The sequence below is a fragment of the Anabrus simplex genome, chromosome 3 (genome assembly GCF_040414725.1).
Source record: "Anabrus simplex isolate iqAnaSimp1 chromosome 3, ASM4041472v1, whole genome shotgun sequence".
Lineage (NCBI taxonomy): Eukaryota > Metazoa > Arthropoda > Insecta > Orthoptera > Tettigoniidae > Anabrus > Anabrus simplex.
Genome location: NC_090267.1, coordinates 157557877 through 157572421, shown reverse-complemented (window position 1 = coordinate 157572421; position 14545 = coordinate 157557877). Strand labels below are relative to the sequence as shown.

Below are 14545 nucleotides of genomic sequence, written 5' to 3'. Positions count from 1 at the left end.
ATGAGCCATCCATGCATAGAGATCAGTGGTAAGAGATGATAGCTGATCGCATAGAGTAAATTCAAAATATCGATTTTATAGTTGTTGTTGAAACATGATTGTCTGTAAACGGTGATGAGTCTAACTTCTACAATAACACAGATTATAAAGCATTTCATTAATTTAGAACTCCTTCTGAAAAATCACTTACCGGTAGGAGAGTATCAATTTAAGCTGAAAACAAATCATGGCAATGTAATATCATCAATAATGTCCAAAAGCATCATAATATTCTGGTTTTGGAGAATTCTAAGTCAGGGTGCAGTTATATTATTATGGCTGTTTACAATCAATTCTCTTCAAATTGAACACAGCTATGCGATGACGTAGAAATAATATTAAACAAAATAAATCAATGATATACACTGACTGACAGAGCAAATGCAACACCAAGAAGGAGTGGTTCGAAAGGGATGAAAGTTGGGGAAAAAACAGAGACGGCACGGACGAATAATTGATGTTTATTTCAAACCGATATGCAGGTTACACAATGCGCACGGCATCGACTCAGTAGGATGTAGGACCACCGCGAGCGGCGATGCACGCAGAAACACGTCGAGGTACAGACTCAATAAGAGTGCGGATGGTGTCCTGAGGGATGGTTCTCCATTCTCTGTCAACCATTTGCCACAGTTGGTCGTCCGTACGAGGCTAGGGCAGAGTTTGCAAACGGCGTCCAATGTGATCCCACACGTGTTCGATTGGTGAGAGATCCGGAGAGTACGCTGGCCACGGAAGCATCTGTACACCTCGTAGAGCCTGTTGGGAGATGCGAGCAGTGTGTGGGCGGGCATTATCCTGCTGAAACAGAGCATTGGGCAGCCCTGAAGGTACGGGAGTGAAACCGGCCGCAGCACATGCTGCACGTAGCGGTGGGCATTTAACGTGCCTTGAATACGCACTAGAGGTGACGTGGAATCATACGCAATAGCGCCCCAAACCATGATGCCGCGTTGTCTAGCGGTAGGGCGCTCCACAGTTACTGCCGGATTTGACCTTCCTCCACGCCGACGCCACACTCGTCTGCGGTGACTATCACTGACAGAACAGAAGCGTGACTCATCGGAGAACACGACGTTCCGCCATTCCCTCATCCAAGTCGCTCTAGCCCGGCACCATGCCAGGCGTGCACGTCTATGCTGTGGAGTCAATGGTAGTCTTCTGAGCGGACGCCGGGAGTGCAGGCCTCCTTCAACCAATCGACGGGAAATTGTTCTGGTCGATATTGGAACAGCCAGGGTGTCTTGCACATGCTGAAGAATGGCGGTTGACGTGGCGTACGGGGCTGCCACCGCTTGGCGGCGGATGCGCCGATCCTCGCGTGCAGACGTCACTCGGGCTGCGCCTGGACCCCTCGCACGTGCCACATGTCCCTGCGCCAACCATCTTCGCCACAGGCGCTGCACCGTGGACACATCCCTATGGGTATCGGCTGCGATTTGACGAAGCGACCAAACTGCCCTTCTCAGCCCGATCACCATATCCCTCGTAAAGTCGTCTGTCTGCTGGAAATGCCTCCGTTGACGGCGGCCTGGCATTCTTAGCTATACACGTGTCCTGTGGCACACGACAACACGTTCTACAATGACTGTCGGCTGAGAAATCACGGTACGAAGTGGGCCATTCGCCAACGCCGTGTCCCATTTATCGTTCGCTACGTGCGCAGCACAGCGGCGCATTTCACATCATGAGCATACCTCAGTGACGTCAGTCTACCCTGCAATTGGCATAAAGTTCTGACCACTCCTTCTTGGTGTTGCATTTGCTCTGTCAGTCAGTGTACTTGTTGCTGGTGACTTTAATATGAATTTACTCTCAATTGCAGTATTAACTAATGAATATAAAATGTTCACGCAGAGCTACGGCATTAAAAACTGTACCTTACCAGACTGAATTCGAACATTTCACTAATCGACCCGTTTCTATGCAGCATAAAACTTAATCACTGCTCTGTAGATAACATAATTGATGATTTGAGTGACCATAATCTCTTGCTCTTTAGTGTAGACATTTCAAAGACATCTGTTTATATCCCCAGTGAGCCAAAACTACACTCATATAGGCATATAGATTATGAAAGGGCTAGACCATATTTTGAGCAACACCAATTGCAATGGGTAGATGATGGAGACATAAATGCTTCATATGCTGCTTTAACCATATGCATTCAAAGTGGTCTTGACTTGCATCAACAGTTAGAAAATTTCATCATCTAAATACAAACACTTCTGTACAGTAAGTTAAGAAAACACCCACACAACGGTATAATTAAAGAAGAATATAAAAGTTACTGCAGTAGAGCTACAACCCTGAAGAGGACTCTCAAGAAGTCGTACTAGGCTATGATAATCAGTTTAAAAAATCTACACAACACTAAACACACCTGGCAACTCATAAATGAAGTTCTTTGTAAACCTTCAAAACCAACAATCAATATTGGTCGTATCAAGCTAGGGAATGAATGTTTCGAAGATAAAAGTGACATTTACAATGCCCTGAATGATCATTTTATCTCAGTCCCTGCCACACAATATTCAAATATTGTTGCACATCCTGAACGTACTGCTACAATAAACAATCATCCTAATTCCATTTCCTTAAAACCATGTTCTCCAGAAGAAGTGTCTGCAATTATCAATTCTCTCAAACAAGCTCGCTCAGTTGCTAGTGATAGTATTTCCAGTAAAGTTCTCAAAATCTGTAATAGAGCACTCTCTGGTCCAATATCTGAATTTATCAACTGCTCTTTGGCAAGAGGCATGGTCCCCGATTCATTAACGATCTCTAGAGTGGTTCCTGTACACAAACAGAGTGATAGATCCGACTCAGAAAACTACCGACCCATTTCAGTACCACCTGTATTGTCTAAAATCTTAGAAACTGTTGTCAAAGTTAGGCTTATTAGTTACCTCGAAGAATGCAATTATTTTTCCAGACTTCAATATGGCTTCAGAGAAAAAGCTGGGGTGGATCCTTCCTTAATGGACATTATAATTGAGCTTCAAAATTACATTGATAAATGTTACAAGACTGCTGGGTTGTTCATCGATTTTAGAAAAAGGCTTTTGATACTGTTAGCCATGAACTTATGACATGCAAACTGGAAAAGACTGGTGTGAGAGGTCTCTCACTGCTCTGGTTTAAGGATTTCTTATCATATCATATGTTCAGATTGGCATGAATAAAAGTGAACTACAAGGCACACCAAAGGAGATATTTTGTCTTTGGGTCCAATTTTTTCTTATATATATTAAATATGCAGGACAGGTGCGAATAAGGCATGGTCAAATAAGCAACCGTGGATCAAATGAGGCTAAAACGAAAATGGTCAACGGTCTCCAAGGCGGAAGAGGAGGTCTCCCAACGACTTGGAGGGCAGAAGAACTAATCCAAAGTCTTACCAAGTTGGTTTTATTATTGGACAGAGGATATGGACCGAATATCCCCCGGGATAAGAGGGCCCCCGTTACCAAGTGCCAACGGCCTCCAAGGAGGGCGGATGAGCCGGTATAGGGTAGGGCACTCTCTTGCCCTTGGAGTGGGAAACTGCTCCTAAAGGCGGATGAACCAGTACGGTCAACGGCATAGGATGGAGAAGGCCAGAGGGAAACCACTCCATTAAAGATCCACTGGATATCCCTTGTTATGCAGCAATGATGGTAGGCTTTGGAACTAAATGTAATTCCGGAGGTAAAATAGTCCCCAATTTGGATCTCCGGCTGGGGTCAGGGACAAAGCGTGGAAGAAACACACGAAATATTCTCTTAGGAACTTGGAATGTACGATCTCTCAACATTTGTGGTAAGCTAGAGAACTTAAAAAAGGAGATGGCTGAACACGACATAGACATATTAGGAGTGAGTGAAATAAAGTGACCTGAGAAGGGGACTTTTGGAGTGATAACTTTAGAATTATATACTCTGGAGAAAAAGGTGTAGGAAACGTATTGAGTAAAAAAGTAGGTGTACGAGTTAAGAGCTATGTACAATACAGTGATAGAATAATTATGGTGAGAATAGAAAATGAACCAATTGACATGATAATAATACAGGTGTGCATGCCAACAACGAATCATTCAGATGAATAAGTTGACCAGGTATATGATAAGTTAGAGGAGTTGATGGATACGATTAAGGACAACGAGAATCTCATTTTTCTTGGAGACTGGAACGCTTCTGTTGGTGAAGGAGAAGATGGGAAGACTGTAGGTCAGTATGATCTTGGAGTAAGAAATGACAGACGACAACAATTAATAGACTTTTGTAAAACCAAAGGACTAATAATTACAAACACCTCGTTCAAACAGCCCAAGAGAAGAAGGTACACCTGGACTGTACCTGGAGATAAAGCGAGGTACCAAATAGATTATATTATGGTAAGGGAAAGTACCGTAACCAAGTCAAACAATGCACAAGTTATCCAGGAGCTGATGTAGTGAGTGACTACTACCTAGTATTGTTAAAATCTGATTTAAGACTAAGAAAGAAGAGGAAGAACGCGGAATAATGTTCCAGATATAATGTCAGGAAACTAAAACACGACAGAATCAAGGAAAATTATCAAACACTTGTAAAACAGAACGTCGCAGAAATACCCAATGGTACAATAAATGAGAAATTGATGGGCCTTAAACACTATATCATAAAAGCTGCAAATCAGGTAATAGGAAAAACGACGAAACAAGCATGAGAACCATGGGTTACAGATTATGTATCTGAACTTATAGAGGAAACAAGGAAATTTAAAAACTCGAAGAGTAAAGAAGGAATCATAAACTATAAAAGACTCCGAAACCTAGTCAACAGAGAAGCAAAGAAGGCTAAGGAAGAAGGTTTGTCACTAAGAGAGTGCAACACTTACTAATATCTGAACATAACAGCTTTCCTGACAATATAGCAATCATCCCTAAAACAGCATACGTTAGCCACATTATGCGTTACTAGAAATACCACCTCCAACAACTCATACTTCAAGGAAAAGTCAAATGAAGTAGCGACTCTGGGCGAGGACGCATTTCATGGTTGGGGAACCTCCGCTAGTGGTAAAATTCATCGTAATAAGCTTAAGAAGTACCTGTTAGGCACTATAGATTTGTAACAGTTTTCCCTCTTATATTTTTTTGATTTCCAAAGACACCTTAAAAGTCAAAACGTTGTTCCTCGTGTATTGTTACTTTGATTATAATCCACTTATAATCCTATCCATTAGGTAAATAGTTCTACTCAAAGTAGTGATACTTAAAGGATATGTAATAACACTATTATTCCTCTTTCACAGATATATTGCTCTCTGGAACCCTATTCATCAACAAAATAAATAAAAAATAAAATAAAATTGGAGACATAGATTCAACGAAACAAGTTTAAAATTGTTTGAGAAAAGACGCTTACTTTTACTAGGGCTAAGTCGATTCCACCTGGTTTGGCGTAATCCTCGTGGATGATGAATTTCTGTATAGAATATATCCTTCCTTTGGTAATATTTGCAGATCCTACACTAACTCGTAACGAACTTTGTCGGCTGAAAGTAAAGAAAACAGAATTATTAAATTAACTGCTTATATCAGTATGTAATTACTTTCCACAATGTCATCTTATTTGATAATTTGTAGGTGTATTAATGTGGTGGGAAATAACAAAGACCATCAAAGGATGGAAGACAGCAACGTTAGCCACATTATGCGTAATTAGAGATACCACCTTCAACAACTTATACTTCAAGGAAAAGTTAAATGAAGTAGAGGCTCTGGGCGAGGAAGCATTTCATAGTTGGGAAACCTCAGCCAATGATAAAATTCATCGTCAGCTGGCTTATTTAGAACAGCTGTTAGTAAGGAGGCCCGGAACAGATTGTCCGCCAATGTCCAATGAGGATATGTCACTTTCAGAAGAACAATTTATGTGATTATCCGTCGATTTGTACATGCATGTTATGTATGTGTGACAGTGTAGTGAAAAGTGATGTCTTTGACTTGCTTTATAACCGTTAAAACGAGAGCTGGACTTCAATAAAACATGATATGATAATTGGTAAATCTTGTTACGAACTCCGCTGAATGCTACGTATATATCCTACCTTCGCACGCTGCCCTTTCTACGATCACGCCGCCGCAGCTTCACTCACCCTACTGCTATGCTCATTGCTGCATGCCAAATCCGTTCATCACGTGACTCTGAAGTCATCTCCTCCACTATTAAAATTCTTGACCATAGTGGCCGGTATTTAATCCGTATTGACTTGATCACAACAAATATGTAGGTTGTACTAAATATTAATTATTTATATTTATTTATCTAAGTCTAGTACATGTTTCGAGAATCTTAATAGATTCGCTTCATCAGCTAGACAAAATAATCTTAAAATTCCTGTACACAAAAAGACCTAATTAAAATGGAGGCCCTCATTAAGAAATCCTAAACTATTGCCAATACAATTTGACATTTTAAAAACCGAAGAGTTGGTGCATGGACTTTAATTCCATCCAGTCGAATACGATAAAACACAATAGAATAAAGTCTGTATGAATTAAAATAATGAGCACTAAGTTCTTGTTGTGGCGTTATATCACTCTGTACTTGATGATCCGATGATTATTTGTAAAATTCAATTGGAGTTAAGAATAAAACAACTGGTTCTCCTCTGCCAAGTGCTCGTTAAGGCAATTTTCATTATCAAATTTTTGTAACATGTAAATTACTAATTTCTCAAGGGTATTCATTTGTTTACCTTTGTTTAGCGGGTGTAATAGAACCATGTCCCGTTCAATATTAGTAAAGTGATGATTTTGTTTTCGTGCATGGGTTCACACATGGCAAGGTATCTAGAATGTCTTCGTGTATTCACATGCTCTTTATACCGTACCGACACACTCCATCCCGACTGTCCTACATACTTTTTTCGCAGTCTTTGAAAGACAATTTATATACTCCTGAGTTACGGAAAATGCTACTGCTGTTTACGCTATTTGAGTTGACAAAATTTTATTATTATTATCGGTCCTAAAGGATACATGGATGTTGTGTTTCCTAAAGAGTTTAACCAAGCCATTTGATTGTTTATTAACATAAGTGAATGTAGCAAATTTCTTCTTTTCTTTCCTATTTACAAGTAGAGTGTTAGGTCTATTCACGACCTTACTCTTTATCCTATTGACATAGCTCGTAGGGTAGCCATTTCTTCTGGCAATATCATGGATAATGTTTATCTCTTTATTAAATTCACTTTTATCTAGTGGCGTTCTTACTGCTCTATTGATCAAGCTATAAAATGCCGCTTTCTTGTGTTCTCTCGGGTGGTTTGAGTCTTTCCTGATAACAACACCTGTATGTGTAGGCTTTCTAAATACATGATAAACAAGGTTTTCATTTTCTCCAGTTACTGTTACGTCTAGGTAGTTTAGGCTTTTATTATCTTCCGATTCAATTGTAAACGTAATGTGTTTATCTAAGTTGTTTAACTGGTCTAACAGTTCGTTTGGTTTGCGGTCCTGTGCATTAATGATAACGAACGTGTCATCAACAAACCTACACCATAAATCTAATCCTCTTATTTTACCGACTATTTTATTAGATTCCATGTGGTCCATATATATATATATCCGCAAGGATGCCAGACGCTGGTGATCCCATGGCCAACCCTTTTTCCTTGTTATACACGTTGTTATTAAAAGTAAAAAAGTTGTTTTCTAGTGTGAACGTTAATAAGTTGATGAATTCGTCTACCTCTACTCTACTGAACGGGCTGTGTGTATTCAAGTAATCTTTAACGATGTTAACAGTCTCCGTAATCGGGATATTCGAGTACATATCTTTAACATCAAAGCTATGGATGGTATTTTGCGATAAAATGATGTTTTTGTCATATCACAAAAATCTGTGGTATTGCGGAGGCTAGCGTCTGCATTAAATCTATAGTATTTCTTTAAGAACGTGTGTATAAATTTGGCCGTTTTATATCTGGGAATGTTTCTGAAGTTTACGACCGGTCTAATAGGTATACCTTCTTTGTGTACCTTAGGCATTGCCCTCAATTTAGGTAACCCCGGGTTCAAATTTACCAAGCCTTTTTCCTTCTTTCGAATCCATCATGAAGTTAGTATTAATTAAAATTTGCTTAAATGTCTTTTGCATATTGTTAGTGGGGTCCTTCTTTACCTGATGAAAATTACCTCCCTTCAAAAAATCATTCGTTTTACTAACGTAATCTTCTTTATTAAACAAAACTATAGTATTACCCTTATCAGCCTTCGTAACGATTATGTTGTTATCTTTGATCTCCTTGTTGATCATTCGGAGATTATTATTTGTTTTGACATCTGCGTTAGTCTTGTGTTCCAGTATTTTACAAATTTTCTTTTTCGTCTCGAACCTCATATTCACTTGTTTGTCTATAGGGACCTCTGCTGTTGCTACTTCAGATTCCGCTATTAGTTTCACTAATTCCCTGTTTTGAATGGTCTCACTTGTGTGTGGCCAGTTATGTTTAGGACCTTTACTTAAGATCTCAACCTCATCTTCGTTGAAATCAACATTGGTCAGATTTTTAAGTGACGGATAAAATGTGTGTGTTTTTGCGTGTGTTATATTGTTTCTCATTTTCTCTCTTGTGATGCGGTTGTCATCAATGAGCTTCTGGTATTTTCTTTCCAAAACTTCTTGTTTTTCTTTGGTATTGAAAATAATGTGAGATTAATATTAAATTGCACCTCCTCCCACTCCAAAACCGAAATCTGACTAGTGATGAGTGGGTGTAATTCATAAAGTGTGTTGTTCATCTTCGTTTTTTAAGGTGTAAACATCTAATTTCGTCTTTAATCCACAAGTGGTTAACTTTCGCTGTGTTCTCATTTCGTGATGCTGCAATCTACCGCTCTTTTGTACTGAATTTCAAATGTTTAGGCATGGCATTACTTTTAATACATTTCTTGAGAAAGTTCATGTCTTTTGAAATAATAAGAATTTTAACTTTGGTATACTTGAATTTATTTATCATTTTTCTAGCCTGGCTGGCATAATCACTATTAATAATCTTGACCACAGTGGCCGGTATTTGATCCGTATTGACTTGATCACAACAAATATGTGGGTCAATATTAATTATTTATATTTATTTACATAAGTCTAGTACATGTTTCGAGAATCTTAATACATTCCCTTCATCAGCTAGTCAAATTAAGATTAAAATTCCTGTACAAAAAAGACCTAAATAAAAGGGAGGCCCCATTAAGAAATCCAAAACTACTGCCAATAAAATTTGACATTTTAAAAATCGAAGAGTTGGTGCATGGAATTTAATTCCATCCAGTCGAGTACGAAAAACACAATAGAATAAAGTCTGTCTGAATTAAAATATTGAGCACTATAATAAATAAATTCAAGAATTCCGAAGTTAAAATTTTTAGTATTTCAAAAGACCTGAACAACACACTTCATGAATTACACCCACTCATCACTAGTTAGATTTCGGTTTTGGAGTGAGAGGAGGCGCAATTTAATATTAATCTCACATTATTTTCAATACTAAAGAAAAAACAAGAAGTTTTGGAAAGAAAATACCAGAAGCTCATTGATGACAAGCGCATCACAAGAAAGAAAATGCGATACAATATAACACACACAACAACACACATATTTTATCCGTCACTTAAAAACCTGACCAATGTTGATTTCAACGAAGATGAGGTTGAGATCTTAAGTAAAGGTCCTAAACATAACTGGCCACACACGAGTAAGACCATTCAAAACAGGGAATTAATAAAACTAATAGCGGAATCTGAAGTAGCATTAGCAGAGGTCCCTATAGACGAACAAGAGAATATGAGGTTCGAGACGAAAAAGAAAATTTGTAAAATATTGGAACACAAGACTAACGCAGATGTCAAAACAAATAATAATCTCCGAATGATCAACAAGGAGATCAAAGATAACAACATAATCGTTACGAAGGCTGATAAGGGTAATACTATAGTTTTGTTGAATAAAGAAGATTACGTTAGTAAAACGAATTATTTTTTGAAGGGAGATAATTTTCGTCAGATAAAGCAGGACCCCACTAACAATATGCAAAAGACATTTAAGCAAATTTTAACTAATACTAACTTCCTGATGGATACGAAAGCAGGAAAACGCTTGGTAAATATAAACCTAGGATTACCTAAATTGAGGACAATGCCTAAGGTACACAAAGAAGGTATGCTTATTAGACCGGTCGTAAATTTCAGGAACATTCCCACAAATAAAGCGGCCAAATTTATGCACACGTTTTTAAAGAAATATTATAGATTTAATGTAGACACTACCCTCTGCAATACAACAGATTTTTGTGATAGGGCAGAAAACGTCATTTCATCGCAACATAATGCCATCCATAGCTTTGATGTTAAAGATATGTACTCGAATATCCAGATTACGGAGACTATTAACATCGTTAAAGATAACTTGAATACACACAGCCCGTTGAGTAGAGTAGAGATAGACGAATTCATCAACTTATTAAGGTTCACACTAGAAAACAACCTTTTTACTTTTAATAACAACGTGTATAACAAGGAAAAAGGGTTGGCCATGGGATCACCAGCGTCTGGCATCCTTGCGGATATATATATATATGGACCACATGGAATCTAATAAAATAGTCGGTAAAATAAGAGGATTAGATTTATGGTGTAGGTTTGTTGATGACACGTTCGTTATCATTAATGCACAGGACCGCAAACCAAACGAACTGTTAGACCAGTTAAACAACTTAGATAAACACATTACGTTTACAATTGAATCGGAAGATAATAAAAGCCTAAACTACCTAGACGTAACAGTAACTGGAGAAAATGAAAACCTTGTTTATCATGTATTTAGAAAGCCTACACATACAGGTGTTGTTATCAGGAAAGACTCAAACCACCCGAGAGAACACAAGAAAGCGGCATTTTATAGCTTGATCAATAGAGCAGTAAGAACGCCACTAGATAAAAGTGAATTTAATAAAGAGATAAACATTATCCACGATATTGCCAGAGGAAATGGCTACCCTACGAGCTATGTCAATAGGATAAAGAGAAAGTTCGTGAATATACCTCACACTCTACTTGCAAATGGGAAAGAAAAGAAGAAATTTGCTACATTCACTTATGTTAATAAACAATCAGATGGCTTGGTTAAACTCTTTAGGAAACACAACATCCATGTATCCTTTAGGACCGATAATAATAATAAAATTTTGTTCAACTCAAATAGCGTAAACAGCAGTAGCATTTTCCGTAACTCAGGAGTATATAAATTGTCTTGCAAAGACTGCGAAAAAAGTATGTAGGACAGTCGGGAAGGAGTGTGTCGGTACGGTATAAAGAGCATGTGAATACACGAAGACATTCTAGATACCCTGCCAAGTGCGAACACATGCACGAAAACAATCATCAGTTCACTAATATTGAACGGGACATGGTTCTATTACACTCGCTAAACAAAGGTAAACAAATGAATACCCTTGAGAAATTAGAAATATACATGTTACAAAAATGTGATAATGAAAATTGCCTTAACGAGCACACGGCAGAGGATAACCAGTTGTTTAAATTGGTGACCCAATACGCTATGAAGAGAGCAAAAGAGAAGGAAGGAAAGCGTGTAAGTGGGGAAGTAAGACATTAGAACACAGAGGCCGTACTCTCCCCTCCTCCGTCCGTTCACCGTGCCTACCACTGTAACTCCGCAATCAGTCGCCGAACAACTTCAACCGCTTTTATGTATTCTTAATAGTTACATGACAGCCTCATGTACTTCTTGTATCACTATATTGGTAAGTTTTAATAATTTTACGCGTTGTATTCTCATTTTGTTTATGTTATAGTCTTCCGATTATAGTTTCTATTTTACTTTTCCCTCTTACAGATCATTTTAAGCTCATATCACCTGGCTGCATAACACACCCATTAACGGATGGTTTCGGCATGACAACAAGTTCTTGCACTATTTAATTTTATTCTTACCTCCAATTGAATTTTACAAGTAATCATCGGATCATCAAGTACACGGTGATCTAACGCCACAACAAGAACTTAGTGCTCAATATTTTAATTCATACAGACATTATTCTATTGTGTTTTATCGTACTCGACTGGATGGAATGAAATTCCATGCACCAACTCTTCGATTTTTAAACTGTCAAATTGTATTGGCAATGGTTTTGGATTTCTTAATGGGGGCCCCCCTTTTAATTAGGTCTTTTTGTGTACAGGATTTTAATTTTAATTTGACTAGCTGATAAAGGGAATGTATTAAGATTCTCGAAATATGTACTAGACTTAGGTAAATAAATATAAATAATTCATATTTAGTATTGACTAGGCGGACCATCCACCTACATATTTGTTGTCATCTCATCCACGCATCGCCTTCTGCGCTTGCTGTGTGCTTGTGCTAACTTCTATTTCACACGTGATTATGACGTTCTGGATCATGCTGGCTTTCAACTTCTCTATTCTTCTCGACGTTTCTATATCGCTATATTTTCTCTCCTCCACCGCTCTAAAATTGAGTCTGCCTTCGTCTCGGAGTGGTGGAGCACCGAAACTACTGTGCTGCGTTTATATTGTCATTACCATCTGGACTGTAATTTTTCGGATCATTTGGTGAGCAAGACCTATCATGATGTTATTTTGACATTAGATTCTTCTTTGGGCCATCTTCCCCAGTTGAACTTCTGTTTCGCCAGTTTATGACGCATCAAAATTAAATATGCAAGACATTATTTCTACTTAAAATTTTCTACTACGAACTGTACTACGGACAATGGAAATTTGATCTCACATTATCTGCTTCCTAGCACCAATGCTACTTTTTGCTACAGTATAATAATAATAATAAAATATCCCGTAGCGTAACTACACCCGGCGAATAGAATGCTTTCCCCAGTTTGATCCCTACTTCCATTCCCATATTCTCATCGTTTTGCATTTTAGTTTCTTCTCATTTTTTAGGTTGTTTCCCCTTATTGGAGTTTTACCACTCTTTATTGTACGCTTAATACTTATTCGTACGTTTTTTGATGTAATATTCTGTATTGTAAATGTGGCACATTTTCCTTGTCTTTTGAGGTTTCCTATATATATTTTACTGTCTGGTAAACTCTTGTCTCGGATTTACTATCTTGTTGAGAAATTTTTAATTATTTATTTATTGTTAAATATATATATTTACGTTGTTAACCCTTGGTTTTCTCTTGTCGCTATATTTTTCTCTTAGCCTAGTTCCTTCTCGCTGCACGTTTCAGTCGTTATCGTCCAATTATTATTATTATTATTATTATTATTATTATTATTATTATTATTATTATTATTATTATTATTATTATTATTATTGTACTTCTTCTTCTTCTACGACTTATTTGTTTATCCATCTATCTATTAACTCTTACAATATACTATATTACTCTGCACCTACGTACATCACGACTATAGTAGCGCTACAATCGTCAGGAATTTTCATGTCAGTTTCCTCAGCCTTATGTGGCAAAGAGTTTTAGTCTCAAGTTTCAGTCTGTATTGAACACTTAGATAGGTATAAGCCGCAATAAAATATACATTACCTCACATTCGTCGATAGGATGATCATGAGATTTTTCTATACATGGTCGCTTACGGGTCCTTCATCACTTGCTGACATATCCCATAGGTGTTCAGGAATTCCCTATTTACTTTAAATTAGAGGCTGAGATGGACTAGTTAAATTATTTAATAATGTTACGTGCTCAAGTGACCGTCAACCTTGTCGCAGGCCTTTCGCTATTACCTGAAAGGGGATGAGTAAGCCAGCTCGGGGAACTTCCCAGCCCGCCAGAGGACATGCCATGGCCCTTCCTCTATTGTTCCCTTCATCTAGTTTCTCCATACGCTTTCTGGAAGATAAGATGGGAAGGTTCGATCTCCAGCCGAACCCTGAATATTCTAGTGGCCCAACATCGAGCTATAAATACAAGGCCTCTGCGAACGAGTTGTTGTAGTAGTGTCGGAGAGACCAGCGAGTGTGTAACTGGAGGTGACAGAACTGTGTACTGCCTTAGGTGTACTGTGCGTGTGTACTTCTGTGGATTGAGGACCTCCATGAATCAGCGATTGAAGCAGTTATCGTGAGAGTGAGGATAATTGGACGTGTGTTAATATTCGCTGTTGTGAGTATCGTCCTGCTGTTGTATACTGTTGAGCTGTTGCTGATTGTTGTTCACTTCATGTGATGGTGTGAAGTACCGGACTATCATTGGAGTCAAACCGACGAACAGTCGTCGTGTGTTGTATAGCCAGGGGCACTATGTTCAAATCCAGCTGTCTATACACAGTGGCTGTACGAGGTGACTGGACTTGGGGGAAAGTGGAAGTAAGGATTATAGACGTTCCTAGGTAGCAACCGGCCGGAACTGCTGGGTGTGTGTACAGAAGAGGGATTGATAAATAGACTGGTAATTAGTGTGTGGCCATTCATAACTGGTTAGAATGGTTTGTGTTTAATTAGGCGTG

At 38.3% G+C, this 14545-nt stretch overlaps 1 protein-coding gene across 1 annotated transcript in view; it reads right to left on the bottom strand.

Moving 5' to 3' along the window:
- The window catches only part of LOC136866109 (chymotrypsin-1), a 225842-nt gene that overhangs the window by 100450 nt on the left and 110847 nt on the right, over nucleotides 1-14545 (bottom strand). Inside the window, exon 4 of the mRNA XM_067142786.2 lies at nucleotides 5430-5559. Within this exon, the coding sequence (XP_066998887.2) occupies nucleotides 5430-5559 (130 nt within the window). The remainder of the gene's footprint in view (nucleotides 1-5429; nucleotides 5560-14545) is intronic.